This window comes from Rhinopithecus roxellana, chromosome 1, assembly GCF_007565055.1.
Source record: "Rhinopithecus roxellana isolate Shanxi Qingling chromosome 1, ASM756505v1, whole genome shotgun sequence".
NCBI classification, from domain to species: Eukaryota; Metazoa; Chordata; class Mammalia; order Primates; family Cercopithecidae; genus Rhinopithecus; species Rhinopithecus roxellana.
Genome location: NC_044549.1, coordinates 203,596,807 through 203,624,802, shown reverse-complemented (window position 1 = coordinate 203,624,802; position 27,996 = coordinate 203,596,807). Strand labels below are relative to the sequence as shown.

Sequence of the window (27,996 nt, the reverse complement as noted above, 5' to 3'; positions counted from 1 at the left end):
CCGGCCGGCCGGGTGCGGGCGGCGGCGGCCCCAGTCTCCGCGCGGCTGAGGCGCGCCCGGCCGCTCCCACGGCCTCCCCTCCGCCCTCCGGTCCCGCCGCCTCCGGGGCCGCCTGGGACCCCGGCCCTCGCCGGGCAGGACGCCGCCAGCGCTGCAGGCGCAGCCCGGAGGCCGCGCGGGTGAGTCGGTGCGCAGCCCCAGCGGCCCCAGAGCAGCGGGTGCGGGGAGGGCGAGCGGACCACAGTCGGCTCCGTTCCCACCTTGCGCGCAGCCGGGAAACCAGCAGGCCCAGCCTCTAAGGAGGAGGGCAGGGGAGCTGGGGGCCGCCCCCACGTTCTCGCGGGCACCTGTCCCTAGGCCGGGGTCCGCTGGCTCCGAGCACTGACCCTCCCCGGGCCGAGGGGGACGGGGGCGGCGGTGACATTTGCCCAGGAAGGGCAGCCGTGGGTAAACTCCACTCCAGAGCATGGGTCTGGGCCCAGGTTGAGGCCTGGGTTGAATCCGCTTCTGCTAGCGGCGGGTGTTCTCAGGGAGGCCCACAACCGCACTGGGTCTTAGTCCCCCAGGCATGAAACAGGAACCACGCGACGCTGCAAAGCGCTGAGCCCGAAGCCGAGAAGAATCTCGGCTCCCGGCCTTGGGGGCTGCACTTCGGGTCAGGCCAGCACTCCCAGGATGAGAGGATGGCCTCCTGGCCCAGGGGTGGCGTGGGGGCGCGGACAAGGCAAAGGCGACCCTGCCAGGGAGCACCCAGCGCTCCGGTTGGTGGTCATGGGGCCTTTGCCTGGGACTCACAGTGTGGCCGGGAAAATTCTGTAATGAGGACATTTCTCATCATTCCTTCTTAAAAGTCATTCGTCAGCCCCAGACACCTTTGCCTCGGAAAACTGGGAACCACTTTCAAAATCCTTAACACCCCCATCTCCTGCTACAGAGCGGAGTCCCCACTTTGCAGAGGCGCACTGCAAGGTTGCGGATTGTTAAATGGTGCGCCCTCCTTGATGAAGATGCCTTGCTCTCTTTCACTGTCTTTATGTGTGTTTAATGTTGTGTGTTGCGTTCTCTGTGAAGCAAAGGAGAAACACGGGCCCTTTCAGGCAACCGGAGGAAGAAGGCGGCCAGCATCAGATCTTCCCATGCTTGAAGGTGGAGCACCCTGCAGGGCTTACTGCAGCCCTCAGGGTCAAAGTGAGGATGCAATGCAGCACCGAAAGGCAAATGTACTCAGGAGAGCCACTCTTACCTTGTACCCCTGGAGTAGACCCCGAGGACTGGAGGACTGGAACCAGATCCTAGCCCTGAGGGTGGGAGAAGCAGCCTTTGGTGGTTGCACAGGGGCCCGGCTTTTCCCGAAGTCTTAAAGCCTGCTCCAAATGCCAGATTCAGAGAAAGGGGCCGAACCTTGGGCCCGCCGCCCTCTCCCGTAAGCCGTGACCCAGCAGCTTTGTTAGGAAGTTTATATATGAAGGTAGGGACCTTTCTTGGAATGAGCCACACGCGATGGCTCTGCCATTCCGGACGGTGCTCGTTCACTGCTCTCCCTGGAGCAGACATGGTTCTGCACACACAACTGGGCGCCGGAGAAACATGGGGCACCAAAAGCGGGCCCAGGCCCTCGGACTCAGTGAGCTGGACATGTGTCCCCATCACCCACGGCTGGCAGGAGCAGTGTTTCTACTCCCTTCCCTCCCCTCCTCTCCTCCCGCCCCACAGATGTGCTGCTGTCTTTCCCGGCCTCCCCCGCGCCCAGCACAGTGGTTTCTGCTTGGCTGTTCCCCTGTCTCCGAGATGGTCTCTCCCTGCTGCTTGCCCTACACATTCTCCCACACGCGCGCGGGATGCCCCTGTTGGCGTGGTTGTCAACCTTCGCTCCTCTTTCCCCACAGTCCAGGACTCGGCCCTGTCCCTTCATTCTAAAGCCTTCCACTTATGAGCCCTCCCGAGGACCGACCCCCAGGAGGCTGCTGGAGATGCAGGATTTGGACCCGCGCCGCCCGACCGGCACCCTGATAGATCCCTCTGAATGAATGAATGGATGGATGAATGAATGGATGAATGAGCAGGCTGCATCCTGATGAGGTTAAGGTGAGTCATTGCCACGCTTGGCGTTGGCTCCGCCCCTGGGATAAAAGGCGAGAGGCAGCCACATGGAAAGCTCCTCCAGTGGGGTCTCAGACTGGAGAGCCTGCAGCGGGCGGGTGTCGTTCCCTAGAGCTTCTGCGTTTGTTAGTGTTATGGTCGATGCCCCAGTATGCTGCCACCTTCTCCGGAAGACCTCCTGCTCTGACCTTGACAGATAGGCTGTAGTGGGCCCGCCCAGGCTGGATTCGAGGGCCTGAGGTGAATCTCAAAGGGATTCCAAAGGGTCCTGGGAGACCTCAGCCAAGCAGGGCAGAGAAATAATCAGACAACTGTCAATGCATGGCGCCTGCAGAGTTTTGCATAGGGTCCTTCAGAAGGAGGGTTAGGGAAGGCTTCTTGGGGGTTAGGGCAGTTAAGCAAAATGGATAAAGAAAGCAACCACTTATGTCTGCGTATTTTCTTCATTTGATCTTCACAACAGCCCTGATATAGGTACTGGTTTACAGCTGAGGTATAAATTGGGGTTCAAGGAGATTGCTTTCACCATGAACAAGTGACAGAGCAAGGACTTGAACCAGGTTACTAGATGCCACCGCCGGTCTTAACCTCCATGTTATTAGCATGTTAAGCAAGTGAAGCCATGTGAGCCAAGAAACTGGGTGAGAAACAGCACAGAATAGAGGAGAAGGCTGCAGAAAGGCGTGATGTTTCTGGAGCACCAAATGCTACTCACAGACACATGAGTGGAGGTGGGAAGGGGACACTGGAAGCCGTGGAGGGCCTTGTCAGCCACAGTAAGGAATGTGGACCTGGTCCTGAGGGTGGTGAGGGGATGGCCTCCCACCCAGTAGTTTCTCACAAGGGAGTGATTCAACCTCTCTCTGCCGCAGTCAGGAGGAAGGATGCAGTGAGAGGGAACGTGGAGAGGCGGGTGGCGGTGCAGTCTACTCCAGGTCACGCTTCTTAACATCTCCCTCATTATTCATACACAAAAATGACTGCTGTTGTATGACACACTGGTTAACAAAGGAGGGGGCTGTTCGCAGATGGGAACAACAAACACAGGGGCTCCAGCCATCTGAAGATTCTGCACAGCCAGCCACCCCTAAGGCTGAGAAATGCCAGGCACATGCACACCAGTCACAGCATACCTGGACTCAGATAATGACAGTGGAGAATGAGGAACAAGAACTGGGTTCAAGGAATAATTAGCAAGCAACGTTTGTATTACATAGCAAAGGGACAGTGGAGGAGGGAGATAGTCCATGGGATGCTGGACTTAATTGGGCAAATGGTATGACTGGTTAGGCTTTGTGTCCCCGCCCCAATCTCATCTTGAAGTGTAATCCCCAAGTGCTGTGGGAGAGACCTGGTGGGAGGGGATCAGATCATGGGGCGGTTTCCCCCATGCTGTTCTCATGATAGTGAGGGAATTCTCATGAGATCTGATGGTTACATAAGCATCCGTCGTTTCCTCCACTCACACTCACTCCTGCCACCTTGTGAAGAAGGTGCCTGCTTCGTCTCCACTATGATTGTCAGTTTCCTGAAACCTCCCCACCAATGTAGAATGGGAGTCAATTAAACCTCTTTATTTAGAAATCACCCAGTCTTGGGCGGATCTTTAGAGCAATGAGAATGGATTAACGCAGTAAATTGGTACCAGGGGTTTGGGACACTAATACATGGTAGTTCCCTCATTGCTGCAGGGAGCATGGGGACAGGACTTGTTCCAGGGAAGGTGATGAGTTCTGTTGGGCTGCCCTGTGTTTGGAGTAGGTACAGAAACCTAACAGGCAGTAGAGCAGGGCACTGGAGTCAAGCAGACTGGGTCCAACTTCCAGCTTCACCAACTTATTAGTTGCATTACCTTTTGCAAAAAGCCTGTTCATTTGTCTGCATGACAGGGATAAGACCCTTTATGGATGTCGGGCTGGGGGACCGTAAAGTCTTTCCCTTCCCACAAGGCCATATCTCAGGCTGTCTCAGTCGGGGGAAACCTGGACAATACCCAGGCTTTCTTGGGCAGAGGTCCCTGTGGCTTTCCGCAGTGCATTGTGTCCCTGGTTAATCGAGAATGGAGAATGGTGATGACTTTTACCAAGCATGCTGCCTGCAGACACATTTTTAACAAAGCACATCCTGCATGGCCCTAAATCCATTAAACCTTGAGTCAATACAGCACATGTTTCTGTGAGCACAGGGTTGGGGTTACGGTTACAGATTAACAGCATTTCAAAGCTGAATAATTTTTCTTAGTACAGATCAAAATGCAGTTTCTTATGTCTTCCTTTTTCTACGTAGACACAGTAACAGTCTGATCTCTCTTTCTTTTCCCCACACAGAGCTTATGATTTCATTCATATGGAAGTTCAGATAGGGAACTCTATAGAGACAGAAAGTAGATTAGTGGTTTCCAGAGTCTGGGGTGGTGGACGAGGATAGGAGGTGATAAATAGAGGATATGGGGTTCTTCTTGAGTGATGAAAATTTCTAAAATTGACTGGTGATGGTTGCACCTGCCTACGAATATACCAAAAACCACTGAATTGTACACTTTAAATGAGTTGTATGGTATATTAATTATATTTCAATAAACCTGTTTTAAAAAGAGACAGCCTCAAAAATACAGACACTTCTCAGTGTTGGCATGTCTGGATGGGATGGCTGGAACTGAGGATTATGTCCACACGAAGAGAAAGGCAGCATCAAGGCTGACCTGAGAAGCGGCAAGGGACCCTGGCAGTACCAAGCCTGGCTGTTTTTTTATGTGACATGATGAATTGTTTCCTGCTTTTTCTTTTAAGAGATGGGGGTCTCGCTGTGTTGCCAGGCTGACCTTCAACTCCTGGGGTCAAGCAATCCTCCTGCCTCTGCCTCCCAAGCAGCCGGGACTACAGGGGTGCACCACCACGCCTGGCAACATGATGAATTGTTGAAGCCAGCTTGCACTGTTTTTGTTGTTGTTTGCAAACAACTAAATGTTTTATGCAAAAAGGAGTTAATATAGGGAATTAGCTGCTTACAAAACCTTTGGAAGTGCTGAGTGATCAAGCTGTAGGCTGAATCCCCAGGAATGACTCCTACAACACTGCAAAACTGACCAACGGAGCTACTACTTCTGTCCCCTGTCAGGAAAGTGGAGACTCAGGAGACCAACACTGGAACTATTACATTCAAGAACACAGCACTTATTTATGACTCAGGGTTGGAAAGCCATTGCCAAACCACCACAGCCGCCTGTCAACAGTACCCAACGAAGCCGGTGAATAAACATGGAACACTACTTCGGAAACTGTCCATCTCCTACACCTCACTTGCTAGAAGAAAACAGTCAAAGCAGCAGGACGATGGTATTTATTTGACTTCCACCTTCCAGATGTCTCTCATTTAATGACCAACTTCTTTGCTCTTTATTCCTACTTCCGTCTCAGATCTTGTATCTGGACCCATTATTCCTTCTGCCTGATATATATTCTTTATAATTTTCTGAAGGTCTGCTTGTGAAGACCTTTCAGTTTTGGTTTTCTTGAAAATATCTTTGTTTTGTCTTTGTTCTTGAAAGATTTTTTTCTTTCTGGGCATAAAGGATAAGCAGATAGTTATTTTCTTTCTTTTCTTTTCTTTTCCCTCCCTCCCTCCCTCCCTCCCTCCCTCCCTCCCTCCCTCCCTCCCTCCCTCCTTTCTTTCTTTCTTTCTTTCTTTCTTTCTTTCTTTCTTTCTTTCTTTCTTTCTTTCTTTCTTTCTTTCTTTCTTTCTTTCTTTCTTTCTTTTTCTTTCTTCTTTCTTTTTCCTTTTTTTTTTTGAGAGACTCGTGCTCTATCACCCAAGATGGAGTGCAGTGGCGCCATCTCAGCTCACTGCAACCTCTGTTTCCCAGGTTCAAACAATTCTGCCTCAGCCTCCTGAGTAGCTGGGGTTACAGGCACCCACCCCTACGCCTGGCTATTTTTTGTATTTTTAGTAGAGACAGGGTTTCACCCTGTTGGCCAGGCTGGTCTCAAACGCTTGACCTCAGGTGATCCAACCCCGTCGGCCTCCCAAAATGCCGGGATTAAAAGCGTGAGCCACCACACCCAGCCGTTGTTTTCTTTTAGCAAATGAATATTGTCATCCTTAAGGGCCTATTGGCCGCAGCCACTTCTGATACCAAATGGTGAAGGTTCAGTACAAGAAATAGAAGCCAGCAGAAAAGGAATTTGATACGGCAAAATAGGCAGTAAAAATTATTTAGTACGCTGAAAAATGATCCCTATTTGTGCCTCCAGGAAAAACTCTCTGAACACCCAGAAGTAACTCCACAGAGGAGCGACCACTCCTGTAACAGTCAGGCTACTGCAAAGCCACCTGTAGAACTTAGCTGGGTTCCATAACCGAGCACTGTGGCCACCATAACTGTAGTTGTGTCCTCCATTCCCACAAAGCAGGGACTGGATAGTGGAAAGCTGATGCAGGAACACCCCATGTCTTCAACGATCTTGTTTCCCAGGGGAAAACAAAACAAAAAAAACTGCAAAAAATATGGCCTGTCTCACATCTGCTTTCTAAATTCTGAAAACCGAATTTGCATAACCCAACTTCAAGAGTATCTACAAAACGTAGCTTTTTGTTTCCTATCCTTCAAAGTACAGTAAGACACCCTAGAATGAGCTAGGAATAGTGGAAAGGATCCCTGCTGTCAAATGGCAGGCAGTGTGGGGGCCTGAAGTGGCCAATGGTTTTGATAACGAGGAAGCCAAGGAGGCAAGAGCCCCCTCTCTAAAAAAAATTGAAATTAAAAAGCGAGGAGTGCATTTAGTGAATGCAGATGGTTTGAGGATCCCTGTGAAGGGAGGAGGAGAGAAAGGCAGTAGAAAGAGGGGAACACAGTTTCAGGGGAGTTTTGGTTGGTTGTTTTTCTAAGAATGGTAGAGAGAGAAACCTGTTTATTGATGGAAAGGAAGGTGTCAACCAAAGAGAATAGAGGGAGGGAGTAGATGCATGATGGAAGGAGAACTTGCAGCTGGTGGGAGGGGATGCTCATGATATGTGGAAAGATGGTCATATTTTGCTAAGTGACAAAGCAAATTTTAAAGCAAACATTGTATGATCCCCTTCCATTTACAAATATATAATCGATACATTGAAAATACTCCCTGAATTGTCAGACATCCCTTATAGAGACAAAACTCAATTTCAGTGTTGCAAAGCTACACTACTGATATGGAGCAGCTCCAGGCAATGGCACAGGCTTGGACAGGGTGTGTAGTAACTGGTGGGCAAAATAAGTGTGGGAGAGGGTGAGACAGAGGACAGCAGAGCCATGCTATCGAAGGCCACATGTCCATGAGACTGGCTTGCTCCATAGCGGAAGTCATGAGGCCAACTTTCCTACCCTCCCATACGCTGAGGAACAGCCTGCCATCAGTTCTTCTGGAGCCCAGCTCAGAGACCTAGGCATAGCATCCTCCATCCCCACTCACCCTCAGCTGACGCCTTCAGCAGTTGTGGAGATATACAAGTTCCCCCAAAGTAGTTTTGAGACATGTGCTAAAAAAAGCACTGCTGTGATTGCAACACAGTCCCCTTATGTTTCCTGCCCCCTTCCCCAGATCATGACCAGAAAGATCCACTGACCGAGGCTGTCCCTTAAATATAGGACTTCCTTGAGAATAACTTGACACGGCTTAAACTAATTTAGCTTTTCTCAATCCTTGTCTTAACTCTCAACATGACTATTTCTTATGCCAACATTATGCCAAAGTGTAGATATGTAAGAATAAACAAATATAATCCTAATTTTCCAAGAAAATCATATATCAAAATGTTAACGTGGTTTTTTTTTTGTTTTTTGTTTTTTCTTTTTGATGAAGTCTCACTCTTGTCCCTCAGGCTGGAGTGCACTGGCGTGATCTTGGCTCACTGCAAACTCCGCCTCCCGGGTTCAAGCGATTCTCCTGCCTCAGCCTGCTGAGTAGCTGGGATTACAGGCGCCGCCACCACGCCCAGCTAATTTTTGTATTTTTAGTAGAGATGGGGTTTCACCATGTTGGCCAGGCTGGTCTCAAACTCCTGACCTCAGGTGATCCGCTGGCCTCGGCCTCCCACAGTGCTGGGATTACAGACGTGAGCCACCGTGCCCGGCCTAACCGTGTTTTCTTGAGTGATAGGAACTGCATGCAATTTCTGTTTTCCCTTTTGGCTTATTGCACTTTTTACTTTTCTACAACAATCTTGTATTATGTTTATGACTAGAAAAAAAATAATAAAGGTTGTTAAACAAGACACAAGTGGAAAGTTGTCCTTGAATTATAAAAAGAATAAAGTGCTGAAAATAACTAAAATGCTGGATAAAATAGTAGGTAAGCCTAATAAAACGTAAGTAATACTTGGGCATGACAACAGGGACTCAGAGAGGTATGCAAAGCACAGGAGCCAGATTGGGACTTGAGGACACATACAAAACTGTGAATTTGAGAGCCTCCTTGGCTTCCTCATTATGAAACCACTGGCCACTTCAGGCCCCTACATTGCTTGCCATTTGACAACAGGGACCCCTTTCACTATTCCTATCTCCTTTTAGGGTGTTTTACTGTACTGTAAAGGCTGGGAAACAAAAAACTATTTTGGTAGATACCCTCAAAGTTGTGTTATGCAAATTAGGTTTTCAGAACTTGGTCCTGCTTCTCGGGACTAGCAGGACGGAAGATAAAGCCTACTGCCCACCAAGAGGGAAGCCTAACAGGAGACTCCCCTCAAACTGTGACTCTAGAGGGCCATGTTCCAACATAAGGGTGGCCTAAGAAATAAATTTGGCCAGGCACAGTGGCTCATGCCTCAGGAGTTCGAGGTGGCTCAGGAGTTCGAGACCAGCCTGGCCAACATGGTGAAACCCTGTCTCTACTAAAAACACAAAATTAGCCGGGCATGGTGGTGGGCGCCTGTAATCCCAGCTACTCGGGAGGCTGAGGCAGGAGAATTGCTTGAACCCGGGAGGCAGAGGTTGCAGTGAGCCAAGATCATGCCACTGCACTCTAGCCTGGGTGACAGAGCAAGACTCTGTCTTGGAAAAAAAAAAAAATGAAAGAAAAAAATTATTCTATCCCTACGGGACTGAAAGGAAAACTGCCCTTGTTGGATCCTGATGCTAATCAAATTGAGCTGGGGGTGGGGTATCTCCTTTCAGAATTTGTAATCGTGAGCCTGCCCTCATGAATTTACATGACCAGGCACTATCCCCCTTCCTAAAAGATAAGCAAACACACACACACACACACACACACACACACACACACACACACACACACACAAACCTGGAGCCAAAAATTTGATTAGAAATGGTCCTAGGCTTGTAATGCCCACAGTTACCTGAGAGAAGCAAGTGTAAATCCTTTCAAGGGGAACTCAGAAATTTGCCTTCATCCCTGACCTCAAAGAATTCTCATAGTAATATTCCAAAGAAAATGAGCAGCCCCTAAATAAAATAATTCACTAAATATACAAATAAACAGGGCACTATGAGTGAGATCCAGCAGAAACAAGACAGCAGATTCAGACCCAGACTTTAGATGCTGGAGTTATCAAACCTAGTATATCCAACAAGTATGTTTGATATCATTTAATAAATAAAAGAGTCTTGAAAATATCACAAAAGAGCAAGCAGATGTGGAAAAAAACAAACAACTTGTAGAAATGAAAAATATAACAACTGAAATTTAAAACTCAAGAGACAGGTTTAATATCTAGATACAGCTGAAATGATTAGAGACATGGAAGATAGAACAGAACTTACCCGACATATAGCCAAGAGAGCTAAAGATATGGAAAATATGAAATAGAACTTAAAGAGACATGGAAGATAGACTGAGAAGGTCTATGATATGGTTTGGCTGTGTCTTCACTCAAATCTCATCTTGAATTACAGCTCCCATAATTCCCATGTGTTGTGGGAGGGACCTGGTGGAGGTTGACTGAATTATGGTGGTGGTTTCCCTCCTACTGTTCTCATGATAGTGAATACGTCTCACAAGATCTGATGGTTTTATAAGGAGAAACCCCCTTTGCTTGCTTCTCATTCGTTTGCTTCTCATTTGCTTTTTGCCTGCTGCCATGTAAGATGTGCCTTTGCCTTCCACCATGATTGTGAGGCCTCCCCAGCCACGTGGAACTGTGAGTCCATTAAACCTCTTTTTCTTTATAAATTGCCCAGTTTCGGGTATGTCTTTATCAGCAGCATACAGTCTAATGGACTACTTTCTATAAATGACAAAGGGTCCTAATCCACAGGTTTGAGAAGCCAAAAAATTTTCGACTATAATACATAAAAAGAAATGTGCACCCAGAATCATCATAGTGAAGACACATAACATAGTATGCTAACTACTAAAATATTAAATAATATATGGCATTTTATAGCATATTGGAAACTGAGTATATGTAACTTCCAAACTGTTAGAGGGAAAAGAGAAGAAAAATTATTCCAAAAGAAGGCAAGAAAGGACCAAAAAAAACCATTAAAAAAACAAGAAAAGTAAACACAAAATAAGATGGTAGAAATAAATGTATCAATAATAACACTAAATTGGCCAGGTGCAGTGGTTCACATCTGCAATTCTAGCATTTTGGGAGGCCGAGGTGGGCAGATCATCTGAGGTCAGGAGTTCGAGACCAGCACGGCCAACATGGCAAAACCCTGTCTCTCCTAAAAATACAAAAATTAGGCAGCCATGGTGGCAGGTGCCTGTAGTCCCAGCTACTTGGGAGGCTGAAGCAGAATTGCTTGAACCTGGGAGGCAGAGGTTGCAGTGAGCCAAGATCACACCACTGCACTCCAGCCTGGGCAACAGAGCAAGACTATCTGGAAAAAAAAATAATAATAGAAAGAAACGAAAAGGGTGGAAAATTATGTACCAGGTAAATACTAAATTTCCAAAAAGTGTGTATAACAAATTAATATCAGGCAAAATACATTTTAAGACAAAACAGAACTAGAGATTAAAAGATAACTATATAATGATAAGATATTCAATTTTCCAATAAGGCATAACAATTATAAACTTCTACAAATATAATAATATAGCTTCACAAATGAACTAAAATTGACAGAATTAAAGGATATGGGGTTTTTCTTGAGTGATGAAAATTTCTAAAATTGACTGTGGTGATGGTTGCACCTGCCTACGAATATACCAAAAACCACTGAATTGTACACTTTAAATGAGTTGTGTGGTATATTAATTATATTTCAATAAACCTGTTTTAAAAAGAGACAGCCTCAAAAATACAGACACTTCTCAGTGTTGGCATGTCTGGATGGGATGGCTGGAACTGAGGATTATGTCCACACGAAGAGAAAGGCAGCATCAAGGCTGACCTGAGAAGCCGCAAGGGACCCTGGCAGTACCAAGCCTGGCTGTTTTTTTATGTGACATGATGAATTGTTTCCTGCTTTTTCTTTTAAGAGCTGGGGGTCTCACTGTGTTGCCAGGCTGACCTTCAACTCCTGGGGTCAAGCAATCCTCCTGCCTCTGCCTCCCAAGCAGCCGGGACTACAGGGGTGCACCACCACGCCTGGCAACATGATGAATTGTTGAAGCCAGCTTGCATTGTTTGTGTTGCTGTTGTTTGCAAACAACTAAATGTTGTATGCAAAAAGGAGTTAATATAGGGAATTAGCTGCTTACAAAACCTTTGGAAGTGCTGAGTGATCAAGCTGTAGGCTGAATCCCCAGGAATGACTCCTACAACACTGCAAAACTGACCAACAGAGCTACTACTTCTGTCCCCTGTCAGGAAAGTGGATAGGAGCTGGTGATCAGGATGGGACAGCAAGACCCAGATTTGTTGGGTACCCTAATCCTTCTTGCAAATGTCACATTGAGCAAATGTCATAATTAGACCCTGTATAAGTCAGGGTTCTCCAGAGAAACAGAAATAATAGGGAATTGGCTGTATCATTTACTATGAAAATTGGGTCATGCAATTATGGGGGCTAGTGAAGTCCCACAATCTGACACCTGCAAGCTGGAGAACCAGGAAAGCTGGTGATTTAATTCAGTCTGGGTCGGGAGCCTTAGAAACAGAGGAGCCTGCAGTGTAACTCCCAGTCCTAGTCTGACTGCCTGAGAACCTGATTCGGGGAGGTGGGTTGTGGGGCACTGGTGTGAGACATAGGGTCTGAAGGCCCAAGAACCAGGAGCACTGCTGTCTGAGGGCAGGAGAAGACTGCCAGGCTCCCAGCCGAAGAGAGTGCACATTCGCCCTTCCTCACTGCTGTCTGAGGGCAGGAGAAGACTGCCAGGCTCCCAGCCGAAGAGAGTGCACATTCGCCCTTCCTCACTGCTGTCTGAGGGCAGGAGAAGACTGCCAGGCTCCCAGCCGAAGAGAGTGCACATTCGCCCTTCCTCACTGCTGTCTGAGGGCAGGAGAAGACTGCCAGGCTCCCAGCTGAAGAGAGTGCACATTCGCCCTTCCTCACTGCTGTCTGAGGGCAGGAGAAGACTGCCAGGCTCCCAGCCGAAGAGAGTGCACATTCACCCTTCCTCACTGCTGTCTGAGGGCAGGAGAAGACTGCCAGGCTCCCAGCTGAAGAGAGTGCACATTCACCCTTCCTCCATGTTTTTGTTTTATTCAGACCCTCAATGGGTTGGATCATGCCCACCCACGCTGGTGCAGCTGATCTTCACTTAGTCTGTCAATTCAAAGGTTAATCTCAGCCGGGCGCGGTGGCTCACGCCTGTAATCCCAGGACTTTGGGAGGCCAAAGTGGGTGGTTCATGAAGTCAGGAGTTCGAGATCAGCCTGACCAACATGGTGAAACCCCATCTCTACTAAAAATACAAAAATTAGCTGGGCGTGGTGGCGCGTGCCTATAATCCCAGGTCCTCAGGAGGCTGAGGCAGAGAATCACTTGAACCCAGGAGGTGGAGGTTGCAGTGAGCCACTGCACTCCAGCCTGGGTGACAGAGCAAGACTTCATCTCAAAACAAACAAACAAACCAAAAAAACAAACAAAGGCTAATCTCTTCCTGAAATACCCTTCTAGACACTGCTAGAAATAATGTTCTAGCGGCTATCTGGGTATCTCTTAGCCCTGTCAAGTGGACACATAAAATTAACCATCAGACTCCTTAGCAAATATGGTCAGCAAGTAACCGAGTTACTCACCAGAGGCCTCCGTTCCCATCTGTAAAACAGGGATACCAAGACCTGCTGCCCCAGGCTGTGGAAAGGATTCAATGAAATATGCATGTCAAGTGCCTGGCAGTCAGTGGGCATTTAATATAAAGTAGCTATTATTATTATTGTCATTTTTATTAAATGACAGATCCATTTTGAGTTTGTTCAGACAGTTGGATATATTATAATTTGCATCGTGATAACCAACAAGTGCTTTCCTCAACAGATGCAGATCTGTGGATCCAGCGTGGCATCTGTAGCAGCTGGGACATCATTCCAGGTTTTGGGCCCGGTGTGTTGGCAACAACTGGATCTGAAGATGGCAGTCAGGGTGCTTTGGGGTGGCCTCGGCCTGCTTCGAGTGCTGTGGTGTCTCCTTCCGCAGACGGGCTATGTGCACCCAGATGAGTTCTTCCAGTCACCTGAGGTGATGGCAGGTAAAACTCCACATGTGTGGCTGAGACAAGTTGCAGCAGAGTCTGGTTGAGAAGCTGACGGGAGACTTTGTGGGGAGAGAGTAGCATGTCTGTGCAGATGAGTAGTAAATCCACAAGCAGAGCAGCAGCCTGTCTCTCTAGGGTAAGAACTTGGACGTGGGGACTTCATATCTCCTTCCCAAGTGGTGACACTGACCATCTGGGTGATGCTAAGAAACCACCAGTCTCTTTAACGTACGCCTGCTTGGACAAACCATACAGGTTACCGAGAATGAGAGAGAATGAGAGCTGTGTCGTTGGTGAGAATGAGAGCTGTGTCGTCGGTGGGAATGAGAGCTGTGTCGTCGCTGGGAATGACAGCTGTGTCGTCGGTGAGAATGAGAGCTGTGTTGGTGGGAATGAGAGCTGTATTGTTGGTGGGAATGAGAGCTGTGTCATCGGTGAGAATGAGAGCTGTGTTGGTGAGAATGAGAGCTGTGTCGGTGAGAATGAGAGCTGTGTTGGTGAGAATGAGAGCTGTGTTGGTGAGAATGAGAGCTGTGTCGTCGGTGGGAATGAGAGCTGTGTTGTCGGTGGGAATGAGAGCTGTGCCGGTGAGAATGAGAGCTGTGTCGTTGGTGAGAATGAGAGCTGTGTTGGTGAGAATGAGAGCTGTGTTGGTGGGAATGAGAGCTGTGTCATTGGTGGGAATGAGAGCTGTGTTGTTGGTGAGAATGAGATCTGTGTCGTCGGTGAGAATGAGAGAATGAGAGCTGTGTCGTTGGTGGGAATGAGAGCTGTGTCGTTGGTGAGAATGAGAGCTGTGTTGGTGGGAATGAGAGCTGTGTCATCGGTGGGAATGAGAGCTGTGTCGTCGGTGGGAATGAGAGCTGTGTCGTCGGTGGGAATGAGAGCTGTGTCGTCGGTGGGAATGAGAGCTGTGTCGTCGGTGAGAATGAGAGCTGTGTTGTCGGTGAGAATGAGATCTGTGTTGTCGGTGAGAATGAGAGCTGTGTTGGTGAGAATGAGAGCTGTGTCGTTGGTGAGAATGAGAGCTGTGTCGTTGGTGAGAATGAGAGCTGTGTTGGTGAGAATGAGAGCTGTGTCGTTGTTGAGAATGAGAGCTGTGTCGGTGAGAATGAGAGCTGTGTCGGTGAGAATGAGAGCTGTGTCGTCGGTGGGAATGAGAGCTGTGTTGTCGGTGGGAATGAGAGCTGTGTTGTCGGTGGGAATGAGAGCTGTGCCGGTGAGAATGAGAGCTGTGTCGTTGGTGAGAATGAGAGCTTTGTTGGTGGGAATGAGAGCTGTGTCATCGGTGGGAATGAGAGCTGTGTCGTCGGTGAGAATGAGAGCTGTGTCGTCGGTGAGAATCAGAGCTGTGTCGTCGGTGGGAATGAGAGCTGTGTCGTCGGTGAGAATGAGATTCGGAGAGAGCTGTGTCGTCGGTGGAATGAGAGCTGTGTCGTCGGTGGGAATGAGAGCTGTGTCGTCGGTGGGAATGAGAGCTGTGTCGTCGGTGGGAATGAGAGCTGTGTCGTCGGTGGGAATGAGAGCTGTGTCGTCGGTGGGAATGAGAGCTGTGTCGTCGGTGGGAATGAGAGCTGTGTCGTCGGTGGGAATGAGAGCTGTGTCGTCGGTGGGAATGAGAGCTGTGTCGTCGGTGAGAATGAGAGCTGTGTCGTCGGTGGGAATGAGAGCTGTGCCGGTGGGAATGAGAGCTGTGTCGTCGGTGGGAATGAGAGCTGTGTCGTCGGTGGGAATGAGAGCTGTGTCGTCGGTGGGAATGAGAGCTGTGTCGTCGGTGGGAATGAGAGCTGTGTCGTTGGTGGGAATGAGAGCTGTGTTGGTGGGAATGAGAGCTGTGTCATCGGTGGGAATGAGAGCTGTGTCGTCGGTGGGAATGAGAGCTGTGTCGTCGGTGAGAATGAGAGCTGTGTCGTTGGTGGGAATCAGAGCTGTGTCGTTGGTGGGAATCAGAGCTGTGTTGGTGGGAATGAGAGCTGTGTCATCGGTGGGAATGAGAGCTGTGTCGTCGGTGGGAATGAGAGCTGTGTCGTCGGTGGGAATGAGAGCTGTGTCGTCGGTGGGAATGAGAGCTGTGTCGTCGGTGGGAATGAGAGCTGTGTCGTCGGTGGGAATGAGAGCTGTGTCGTCGGTGGGAATGAGAGCTGTGTCGTCGGTGAGAATGAGAGCTGTGTCGTCGGTGGGAATGAGAGCTGTGCCGGTGGGAATGAGAGCTGTGTCATCGGTGGGAATGAGAGCTGTGTCGTCGGTGGGAATGAGAGCTGTGTCGTTGGTGGGAATCAGAGCTGTGTCGTTGGTGAGAATCAGAGCTGTGTTGGTGGGAATGAGAGCTGTGTCATCGGTGGGAATGAGAGCTGTGTCGTCGGTGGGAATGAGAGCTGTGTCGTCGGTGGGAATGAGAGCTGTGTCGTCGGTGGGAATGAGAGCTGTGTCGTCGGTGGGAATGAGAGCTGTGTCGTCGGTGGGAATGAGAGCTGTGTCGTCGGTGGGAATGAGAGCTGTGTCGTCGGTGGGAATGAGAGCTGTGTCGTCGGTGGGAATGAGAGCTGTGTCGTCGGTGGGAATGAGAGCTGTGTCGTCGGTGGGAATGAGAGCTGTGTCGTCGGTGGGAATGAGAGCTGTGTCGTCGGTGGGAATGAGAGCTGTGTCGTCGGTGGGAATGAGAGCTGTGTCGTCGGTGGGAATGAGAGCTGTGTCGTCGGTGGGAACGAGAGCTGTGTCGGTGGGAACGAGAGCTGTGTCGTTGTTGAGAACGAGAGCTGTGTCGTTGTTGAGAACGAGAGCTGTGTCGGTGAGAACGAGAGCTGTGTCGGTGGGAACGAGAGCTGTGTCGTCGGTGAGAACGAGAGCTGTGTCGTCGGTGAGAACGAGAGCTGTGTCGGTGAGAATGAGAGCTGTGTCGGTGGGAATGAGAGCTGTGTCGTCGGTGAGAATGAGAGCTGTGTCGTCGGTGAGAATCAGAGCTGTGTCGTTGGTGAGAATCAGAGCTGTGTTGGTGGGAATGAGAGCTGTGTCATCGGTGGGAATGAGAGCTGTGTCGTCGGTGGGAATGAGAGCTGTGTCGTCGGTGGGAATGAGAGCTGTGTCGTCGGTGGGAATGAGAGCTGTGTCGTTGGTGGGAATGAGAGCTGTGTTGGTGAGAACGAGAGCTGTGTCGTTGTTGAGAACGAGAGCTGTGTCGTTGTTGAGAACGAGAGCTGTGTCGTTGTTGAGAATGAGAGCTGTGTCGGTGGGAACGAGAGCTGTGTCGTCGGTGAGAACGAGAGCTGTGTCGTCGGTGAGAACGAGAGCTGTGTCGGTGAGAATGAGAGCTGTGTCGGTGGGAATGAGAGCTGTGTCGTCGGTGAGAATGAGAGCTGTGTCGTCGGTGAGAATGAGAGCTGTGTCGTCGGTGAGAATGAGAGCTGTGTTGGTGAGAATGAGAGCTGTGTTGTTGGTGAGAATGAGAGCTGTGTTGTTGGTGAGAATGAGAGCTGTGTTGTTGGTGAGAATGAGAGCTGTGTCGGTGAGAATGAGAGCTGTGTCATTGGTGAGAATGAGAGCTGTGTCATTGGTGAGAATGAGAGCTGTGTCATTGGTGAGAATGAGAGCTGTGTCGGTGAGAATGAGAGCTGTGTCGTTGGTGAGAATGAGAGCTGTGTTGGTGACAATGACAGCTGTGTCGTTGGTGGGAATGAGAGCTGTGTTGGTGGGAATGAGAGCTGTGTTGGTGGGAATGAGAGCTGTGTCGTTGGTGGGAATGAGAGCTGTGTTGGTGAGAATGAGAGCTGTGTTGGTGAGAATGAGAGCTGTGTTGGTGGGAATGAGAGCTGTGTCGTTGGTGAGAATGAGAGCTGTGTTGGTGAGAATGAGAGCTGTGTCGTTGGTGGGAATGAGAGCTGTGTCGTTGGTGGGATTGAGAGCTGTGTTGGTGAGAATGAGAGCTGTGTTGGTGAGAATGAGAGCTGTGTCGTTGGTGGGAATGAGAGCTGTGTCGTTGGTGGGATTGAGAGCTGTGTTGGTGAGAATGAGAGCTGTGTTGGTGAGAATGAGAGCTGTGTCGTTGGTGGGAATGAGAGCTGTGTTGGTGAGAATGAGAGCTGTGTCGTTGGTGAGAATGAGAGCTGTGTCGTTGGTGAGAATGAGAGCTGTGTTGGTGAGAATGAGAGCTGTGTTGTTGGTGGGAATGAGAGCTGTGTTGTTGGTGGGAATGAGAGCTGTGTTGGTGAGAATGAGAGCTGTGTTGTTGAGAATGAGAGCTGTGTTCGTGGGAATGAGAGCTGTGTTGGTGGGAATGAGAGCTGTGTTGGTGAGAATGAGAGCTGTGTCGTTGGTGAGAATGAGAGCTGTGTTGGTGGGAATGAGAGCTGTGTTGGTGGGAATGAGAGCTGTGTTGGTGGGAATGAGAGCTGTGTTGTTGGTGAGAATGAGAGCTGTGTTGGTGAGAATGAGAGCTGTGTCGTTGGTGGGAATGAGAGCTGTGTTGGTGGGAATGAGAGCTGTGTTGTTGGTGAGAATGAGAGCTGTGTTGGTGGGAATGAGAGCTGTGTTGTTGGTGGGAATGAGAGCTGTGTTGGTGGAATGAGAGCTGTGTTATTGGTGGGAATGAGAGCTGTGTTGGTGGGAATGAGAGCTGTGTTGTTGGTGGGAATGAGAGCTGTGTTGGTGGGAATGAGAGCTGTGTTGTTGGTGGGAATGAGAGCTGTGTTGTTGGTGGGAATGAGAGCTGTGTTGTTGGTGGGAATGAGAGCTGTGTTGGTGGGAATGAGAGCTGTGTTGGTGGGAATGAGAGCTGTGTTGGTGGGAATGAGAGCTGTGTTGTTGGTGGGAATGAGAGCTGTGTTGGTGGGAATGAGAGCTGTGTTGTTGGTGGGAATGAGAGCTGTGTTGTTGGTGGGAATGAGAGCTGTGTTGGTGGGAATGAGAGCTGTGTTGGTGGGAATGAGAGCTGTGTTGGTGGGAATGAGAGCTGTGTTGGTGAGAATGAGAGCTGTGTTGGTGAGAATGAGAGCTGTGTTGGTGGGAATGAGAGCTGTGTTGGTGAGAATGAGAGCTGTGTTGGTGAGAATGAGAGCTGTGTTGGTGGGAATGAGAGCTGTGTTGTTGGTGGGAATGAGAGCTGTGTTGGTGAGAATGAGAGCTGTGTTGGTGGGAATGAGAGCTGTGTTGGTGAGAATGAGAGCTGTGTTGGTGAGAATGAGAGCTGTGTTGGTGGGAATGAGAGCTGTGTTGTTGGTGGGAATGAGAGCTGTGTTGTTGGTGGGAATGAGAGCTGTGTTGGTGGGAATGAGAGCTGTGTTGGTGAGAATGAGAGCTGTGTTGGTGGGAATGAGAGCTGTGTTGTTGGTGGGAATGAGAGCTGTGTTGGTGAGAATGAGAGCTGTGTTGGTGGGAATGAGAGCTGTGTTGGTGGGAATGAGAGCTGTGTTGGTGAGAATGAGAGCTGTGTCGTTGGTGAGAATGAGAGCTGTGTTGGTGGGAATGAGAGCTGTGTTGTTGGTGAGAATGAGAGCTGTGTTGTTGGTGAGAATGAGAGCTGTGTTGGTGGGAATGAGAGCTGTGTTGGTGGGAATGAGAGCTGTGTTGTTGGTGAGAATGAGAGCTGTGTTGTTGGTGAGAATGAGAGCTGTGTTGGTGGGAATGAGAGCTGTGTTGTTGGTGGGAATGAGAGCTGTGTTGGTGGGAATGAGAGCTGTGTTGGTGAGAATGAGAGCTGTGTTGGTGGGAATGAGAGGTGTGTTGTTGGTGAGAATGAGAGCTGTGTTGTTGGTGAGAATGAGAGCTGTGTCGGTGAGAATGAGAGCTGTGTCATTGGTGAGAATGAGAGCTGTGTCATTGGTGAGAATGAGAGCTGTGTCATTGGTGAGAATGAGAGCTGTGTCGGTGAGAATGAGAGCTGTGTCGTTGGTGAGAATGAGAGCTGTGTTGGTGACAATGACAGCTGTGTCGTTGGTGGGAATGAGAGCTGTGTTGGTGGGAATGAGAGCTGTGTTGGTGGGAATGAGAGCTGTGTCGTTGGTGGGAATGAGAGCTGTGTTGGTGAGAATGAGAGCTGTGTTGGTGAGAATGAGAGCTGTGTTGGTGGGAATGAGAGCTGTGTCGTTGGTGAGAATGAGAGCTGTGTTGGTAAGAATGAGAGCTGTGTCGTTGGTGGGAATGAGAGCTGTGTCGTTGGTGGGATTGAGAGCTGTGTTGGTGAGAATGAGAGCTGTGTTGGTGAGAATGAGAGCTGTGTCGTTGGTGGGAATGAGAGCTGTGTCGTTGGTGGGATTGAGAGCTGTGTTGGTGAGAATGAGAGCTGTGTTGGTGAGAATGAGAGCTGTGTCGTTGGTGGGAATGAGAGCTGTGTTGGTGAGAATGAGAGCTGTGTCGTTGGTGAGAATGAGAGCTGTGTCGTTGGTGAGAATGAGAGCTGTGTTGGTGAGAATGAGAGCTGTGTTGTTGGTGGGAATGAGAGCTGTGTTGTTGGTGGGAATGAGAGCTGTGTTGGTGAGAATGAGAGCTGTGTTGTTGAGAATGAGAGCTGTGTTCGTGGGAATGAGAGCTGTGTTGGTGGGAATGAGAGCTGTGTTGGTGAGAATGAGAGCTGTGTCGTTGGTGAGAATGAGAGCTGTGTTGGTGGGAATGAGAGCTGTGTTGGTGGGAATGAGAGCTGTGTTGGTGGGAATGAGAGCTGTGTTGTTGGTGAGAATGAGAGCTGTGTTGGTGAGAATGAGAGCTGTGTCGTTGGTGGGAATGAGAGCTGTGTTGGTGGGAATGAGAGCTGTGTTGTTGGTGAGAATGAGAGCTGTGTTGGTGGGAATGAGAGCTGTGTTGTTGGTGGGAATGAGAGCTGTGTTGGTGGAATGAGAGCTGTGTTATTGGTGGGAATGAGAGCTGTGTTGGTGGGAATGAGAGCTGTGTTGTTGGTGGGAATGAGAGCTGTGTTGGTGGGAATGAGAGCTGTGTTGTTGGTGGGAATGAGAGCTGTGTTGTTGGTGGGAATGAGAGCTGTGTTGGTGGGAATGAGAGCTGTGTTGGTGGGAATGAGAGCTGTGTTGGTGGGAATGAGAGCTGTGTTGTTGGTGGGAATGAGAGCTGTGTTGGTGGGAATGAGAGCTGTGTTGTTGGTGGGAATGAGAGCTGTGTTGTTGGTGGGAATGAGAGCTGTGTTGGTGGGAATGAGAGCTGTGTTGGTGGGAATGAGAGCTGTGTTGGTGGGAATGAGAGCTGTGTTGGTGAGAATGAGAGCTGTGTTGGTGAGAATGAGAGCTGTGTTGGTGGGAATGAGAGCTGTGTTGGTGGGAATGAGAGCTGTGTTGGTGAGAATGAGAGCTGTGTTGGTGAGAATGAGAGCTGTGTTGGTGGGAATGAGAGCTGTGTTGTTGGTGGGAATGAGAGCTGTGTTGGTGAGAATGAGAGCTGTGTTGGTGGGAATGAGAGCTGTGTTGGTGAGAATGAGAGCTGTGTTGGTGAGAATGAGAGCTGTGTTGGTGGGAATGAGAGTGTTGTTGGTGGGAATGAGAGCTGTGTTGTTGGTGGGAATGAGAGCTGTGTTGGTGGGAATGAGAGCTGTGTTGGTGAGAATGAGAGCTGTGTTGGTGGGAATGAGAGCTGTGTTGTTGGTGGGAATGAGAGCTGTGTTGGTGAGAATGAGAGCTGTGTTGGTGGGAATGAGAGCTGTGTTGGTGGGAATGAGAGCTGTGTTGGTGAGAATGAGAGCTGTGTCGTTGGTGAGAATGAGAGCTGTGTTGGTGGGAATGAGAGCTGTGTTGTTGGTGAGAATGAGAGCTGTGTTGTTGGTGAGAATGAGAGCTGTGTTGGTGGGAATGAGAGCTGTGTTGGTGGGAATGAGAGCTGTGTTGTTGGTGAGAATGAGAGCTGTGTTGTTGGTGAGAATGAGAGCTGTGTTGGTGGGAATGAGAGCTGTGTTGTTGGTGGGAATGAGAGCTGTGTTGGTGGGAATGAGAGCTGTGTTGGTGAGAATGAGAGCTGTGTTGGTGGGAATGAGAGGTGTGTTGTTGGTGGGAATGAGAGCTGTGTTGGTGGGAATGAGAGCTGTGTTGGTGGGAATGAGAGCTGTGTTGGTGGGAATGAGAGCTGTGTTGGTGGGAATGAGAGCTGTGTTGGTGAGAATGAGAGCTGTGTTGTTGAGAATGAGAGCTGTGTTGGTGGGAATGAGAGCTGTGTTGGTGGGAATGAGAGCTGTGTTGGTGAGAATGAGAGCTGTGTCGTTGGTGAGAATGAGAGCTGTGTTGGTGGGAATGAGAGCTGTGTTGTTGGTGAGAATGAGAGCTGTGTTGTTGGTGAGAATGAGAGCTGTGTTGGTGGGAATGAGAGCTGTGTTGGTGGGAATGAGAGCTGTGTTGTTGGTGAGAATGAGAGCTGTGTTGTTGGTGAGAATGAGAGCTGTGTTGGTGGGAATGAGAGCTGTGTTGGTGGGAATGAGAGCTGTGTGTTGGTGGGAATGAGAGCTGTGTTGGTGGGAATGAGAGCTGTGTTGTGGTGGGAATGAGAGCTGTGTTGGTGGGAATGAGAGCTGTGTTGTTGGTGAGAATGAGAGCTGTGTTGTTGGTGGAATGAGAGCTGTGTTGGTGGAATGAGCTGTGTTGGTGGGAATGAGAGCTGTGTTGGTGAGAATGAGAGCTGTGTTGGTGGGAATGAGAGCTGTGTTGTTGGTGGGAATGAGAGCTGTGTTGGTGGGAATGAGAGCTGTGTTGTTGGTGGGAATGAGAGCTGTGTTGGTGGGAATGAGAGCTGTGTTGTTGGTGGGAATGAGAGCTGTGTTGGTGGGAATGAGAGCTGTGTTGTTGGTGGGAATGAGAGCTGTGTTGGTGGGAATGAGAGCTGTGTTGTTGGTGAGAATGAGAGCTGTGTTGTTGGTGAGAATGAGAGCTGTGTTGGTGGGAATGAGAGCTGTGTTGGTGGGAATGAGAGCTGTGTTGGTGAGAATGAGAGCTGTGTTGGTGGGAATGAGAGCTGTGTCGTTGGTGGGAATGAGAGCTGTGTTGGTGAGAATGAGAGCTGTGTCGTTGGTGGGAATGAGAGCTGTGTTGGGCTTCCCAGCGGAACACTTTGACAGCTGGGCTTCCCCTGTGTTTGGCAAGAGCTTCAATAGGGCTGTGATCTGAGATGATGAAACTTCTGTAGATTCAAGTGAGAGGTGAGAGAACCCAGACCTGGGACCCTCAGTTGCCTGTTAGGTGGTATAGTTGAGGATAGTTGCCTTGCCCGTGCCATCTCACCCAAAGGCCTTGAGGCTTTTCAGATGTGATGGGCATGTGGCTTCATCCTCATGGTTCAAGACAGCTGCTTGAGCTCCAGCCATCAAGTCCACACGCAGTCTTTCCAGCCAACAAAGGAGAAGGCATTACTTCTTTCTTTAAGGTCATATTTTGAAGGTCGCATGCTGTTTACCCATTTCTATCACACTGGGCAGAATGTATCATGAGACCACACGTAGCTGCTAAGGAAGCTAAAATTTATAGTCTTTCTATCTGACCAAGTGCCCAGCTAAAGAGCCAAAGGGTTCAGATTTAGAGGCTCTCGCCGGTAATCCCAGCACTGTGGGAGGCCGAGGCAGGGGAATCACCTGAGGTCAGGAGTTTGAGACCAGTCTGGCCAACATGATAAAACCCCATCTCTATTAAAAATACAAAAAATTAGCTGGGCATGGTGGCAGGTGCCTGTAATCCCAGCTACTTGGGAGGCTGAGGCAGGAGAATCGCTTGAACTCAGCAGGCGGAGCTTGCAGTGAGCTGAGATTGTACCACTGCACTCCAGCCTGGGTGACAGAGTGAGACTCTGTCTCAAAAAAAAAAAAAAAAAAGAGTCTAAGGAAGGAGAAGGGAATAGATATTTTGGAGGCACCAGCTTTCTTTGCCACAGGGCTCAACAAGTGAATTTGTTTTTTAGTTAAAAGGCTTATCTTCATTCCCTCACATGTTTTTTTTTTTTAACCAGAAAAACACCCAGATAGATTTGATCCTGGATTTTGCTTCCCTTTCACCATCTAACATAGACAGATAAAACAGCTGAAAGGCTGGAGAAATAAGTAGCAGAACCAAAGAGCCCGAATGATCCCCAGGCTGTATAATCAGCTCGAAACAGCCAGCAGGTGATCAAGCAGGAGACGCTGTGAACAATGAGGCTTGGAGTGGAGCTGTTCCCTCACCCCCACCTCTCAGAACTCTGGTCTGGAGCTGCTCCCTCACCCCCACCCCTCAGAACTCTGGTCTGGAGCTGCTCCCTCACCGCCACCCCTCAGAGCTCTGGGACGGTGGGCCACAGGTTACAGACCAGGCAGCAAGTATTTCTTAAATTATGTAAGTACTACTTGGATATATTCTTCTTATAAAAAATTTAAGTATCATAGGCAGGGCACAGTGGCTCAGGCCTGTAATCCCAGCACTTTAGGAGGCTGAGGCGGGTGGACCATTTGAGGTCAGGGGTTCGAGACCAGCCTGGCCAACATGGTAAAACCCCATCTCTAATGAAAATACAAAAATCATCCGGGTGCAGTGGCAGGCGCCTGTAATTCCAGCTACTCAGGAGGCTGAGGAAAGAGAATCACTTAAACCCAAGAGGTGGAGGTTGCAGTGAGCCGAGATAGCGCCACTGCACTCCAGCCTGGGCGACTGAGACTCTAAAAAAAAAAATTAAGTATCATAAAACTAAACATAAATCACCTCTGACATAACCCCAATGGCTCACCCCCTCCCCCGCTTGTCTCCCCCCATCTCCTGATAACAATCATCAGAGATGAGGCTCTGACTCTGATTTTTGAGATCTTGGAACCCTGAGTAGAGGTTAGGCCTCCCCCCACCTGCCCGCCTCCCACACACTCTTCCCAGGACACACAGCCACCTCATCTCCCAGGGAGGTACCTCCTGCCCTCTGCCCTCTGAGCTCCCCTGCACTTGTTTCTGCTGCTGCGTGACAAATCATCAAAATCCCAGCAGCTTAAAACTGCACCCATTCGTGAGTTCACGATCAGAAGTGCGGCCTGGGCTCTCTGCTCACAAGGTGGACATCAGCGTGTGGATTGGGCTGAGTTCCTGTCTGGAAGCTCTCTAATTCTAGCAGAATCTAGTTCATTTCCGCTGTGGAACCTATGGTGCGGTTTCCTTGCTCTTAGCTTTCAGAGGCTACCCACGTTCCTAGCCAATGGCCTCTTCCATCTTTAAGCCAGCAGTGGCATGTCAAATCCTTCTCATGCTTTGAATCTGACTGCTCCCTCTGCATCCAGCTGGTGAAAACTCTGTTATTAAAAGATTGTCGTGATTAGGTCCGGCCCACCGCATAGTCTCCCTATTTTACAGTCAGTGCTCCTGTATGACGTAACCTAATCACAGGAGTACATTCCATCCTGGGGGTCAGGTGCAGTGGCTCAAACCTGTAATCCCAGCACGTTAAGAGGCTGAGGTGGAAGAATGGCTTGAAGTCAGGAGTCTGAGATCAGCCTCAGTAACATAGCAAGAGCAATGATCTCGCCACTGCACTCCAGCCTGGGTGACAGAGACCCAGCAAGGAAGGGAGGAAGGGAGGAAGGGAGCAAGGGAGGAAGGGAAGGAAGGGAAAGGAAGGAACGGGAAGGGGAGGAAGGGGAGGAAGGGAGGAAGGGAGGAAGGGAGGAAGGGAGGAAGGGAGGAAGGGAGGAAGGGAAAGGAAGGAACGGGAAGGGGAGGAAGGAGGAAGGGAGGAAGGGAGGAAGGGAGGAAGGGAAAGGAAGGAACGGGAAGGGGAGGAAGGGAGGAAGGGAGGAAGGGAAGGAAGGGAAGGACAGGAAAGGAAGGAATGGGAAGGGAAAGAAGGGAAGGGAAGGAAAGAAAGGGAAGGGAAGGAAGGAGGGAGAGAGGGAAGGCAGGCAGGGAGGGAGGGAAAAATCCGTCCTGGGCATAGTCCCAGGGATTATGCACACACACACCAAGGGGTGGAAATGTGGGTGCCATCCTAGAATTTTGTCCACTACATCCCTGAGCTTGGTCCTGGCTCAGCTCTGCCTCTCCTTCTCTGCAGAGGACATCCTGGGCGTGCAGGCCACCCGGCCCTGGGAGTTTTACCCCAGCAGCCCCTGCCGCACAGTGGTCTTCCCCCTGCTGACGTCCGGCTCTACCTTCTGGCTGCTCAGGCTCTGGGGAGAGCTGGGGCCGTGGCCTGGCCTGGTGAGTAGCTATGCACTGCTGGTGGGGCCGCGGCTCCTCCTTGCTGCCCTTTCCTTCGCTCTGGACGGGGTGGTGTACCACCTGGCCCCACTGTTGGGGGCGGATCGCTGGAATGCCCTGGCCCTGCTCTCTGGTTCCTATGTCACCCTGGTCTTCTACACAAGGACCTTCTCCAACACCATTGAGGGACTCCTCTTCGCGTGGCTGCTGGTGCTGGTATCCCCCCATGTAATGTGGGGCCCTACACGCAAGGAGCCTGTGCCAGGTCCATGGTGGCACAGCTGGCTTCTTGGAGGCATTGTGACTGCTGGCTTCTTCAACCGGCCCACCTTTCTGGCCTTTGCTGTGGTCCCTCTCTACCTCTGGGGCACTCGTGGAGCCACAAACCCTGGCTTGAAGTCCCTGACCCTGGAGGCCCTGGTGCTGCTCCCTGGGGCGGCCCTCACAGCAGGGGTGTTTGTGGCCATGGACAGCTGGTATTTCTCCAGCCATGCTACATCCAGGACCCTTGTCCTTACACCTGTCAACTTCTTGCACTACAACCTGAATCCCCAAAACCTGGCGAGGCATGGCACGCATGTGCGGCTCACTCACCTAGCAGTCAACGGCTTCCTGCTCTTTGGGGTGCTGCATGCCCAGGCCCTGCAGGCCGCATGGCAACAGCTGCAAGCTGGCCTCCAGGCCTCTTTACAAATGGGCCTCCTGAGAGCACTGGGTGCCCGGAGCCTGCTGTCCAGCCCCAGGTCCTATCTCCTTCTCCTCTACTTCATGCCCCTGGCCCTGCTGTCTGCCTTTAGCCACCAGGAGGCTCGGTTCCTGATTCCCCTCCTGGTCCCCCTAGTCCTGCTTTGTAGTCCACAGACCCAACCTGTGCCTTGGAAGGGCACCGTGGTGCTCTCCAATGCCCTCGGTGCCTTCTTCTTTGGCTGCCTGCATCAGGGGGGCCTGGTGCCTGGCCTGGAGTACCTGGAGCAGGTGGTCCATGCCCCTGTGCTCCCAACTGCACCCACCCACTACACACTCCTCTTCACTCACACCTACATGCCCCCCCGGCACCTCCTCCACCTCCCAGGCCTGGGGGCACCAGTGGAGGTGGTGGACATGGGTGGGACTGAGGACTGGGTCCTGTGCCAAGCCCTGAAAAGCTTTACCAGACAACCAGCCTGCCAAGTGGCTGGTGGGCCACGGCTCTGCCGCCTCTTTGTGGTGACCCCTGGCACCACCAGGCCTGCGGTGGAGAAGTGCGGCTTCCCCTTCAAGAATGAAACACGTGTTTTTCCCCATCTAACCCTGGAGGACCCACCAGCCCTGTCCTCCTTGCTGAGTGGGGCTTGGAGGGACCACCTCAGTCTTCACATCGTGGAGTTGGGGGAAGAAACCTGACAATATGACAGAGCACCCACTGCCCACGATTCAGCCATAGAAGTTGCTGCCCCACCTTCTACTTGGGTAGCTGGGCTGGGACGCCGGGACAGGACCCAGGTTCTCCTTCACGACTCCCACTGCTGCCTCTCCTGGGCACGGCTGTTAGCTGTTCTGCCTTCTGGGTGAGCTGGCACTCCTCTCCCTGAGACCAAAGATCTGACCTGTCAGTCTTGATGTCAAGGTCCCCAAAGAACCAGGTGTAAGTGATGACACCTGTCAGTTCCTGCCCTACTGCTTCCAGCCACTGTGATGTTTGAAATATATAATAGTACCTGGTTGGGAAAAAAGAATGAACTGCTAGTGACATTCCCCAGTGACCTCTCCCAAACTTCCCATGATGCCTTGCCCTTGCTGTCACGACAACCTCTGGCTTCCTGAGACCGATCTGCCTATCCAAATAATGTGGAAGTCAGTGTGATGAAGTATAGAGAACAGGTGGCCCAGATCCAGGGGACCCAACTTCTAGCCCCTTGGTCTGTCACCCCCTCGCTGTGTGATCTTGAGAAAGCCCCTTCCACTCACCCACCCCACTTCCCAGTCTGTTGGGATCAGAGGATGTCTGCCAGCTAACATCGTGTCATTCCTGGACTCCACAGTATACGTCCCCTGCCTCGACAGGCACAGCTCTCACAAAGCTCTGTAAGCATGGAAGTGGGAGTTGTGTTGTACTTCACGGCACTCTGATGCCTGCTGTCTCAGTGCTTGGTTATTGTGCAGACAAGTCATGTTTGAAATATATAATAGCACCTGGAGATTTTCTCCCTGCTTTC

The 27,996-nt window shown here is 50.3% G+C and overlaps 1 protein-coding gene across 1 annotated transcript; it reads left to right on the top strand.

Moving 5' to 3' along the window:
- Positions 1 to 27,990, top strand: PIGZ (phosphatidylinositol glycan anchor biosynthesis class Z). Its single transcript, XM_010381167.2, has 3 exons — positions 1 to 179; positions 13,466 to 13,676; positions 25,656 to 27,990. The coding sequence occupies exons 2-3, from the start codon at positions 13,466 to 13,468 to the stop codon at positions 27,182 to 27,184; spliced, it is 1,740 nt and encodes a 579-aa protein (XP_010379469.1). The 5' UTR covers positions 1 to 179; the 3' UTR covers positions 27,185 to 27,990.
- The last annotated feature ends 6 nt before the right edge of the window (positions 27,991 to 27,996 follow it).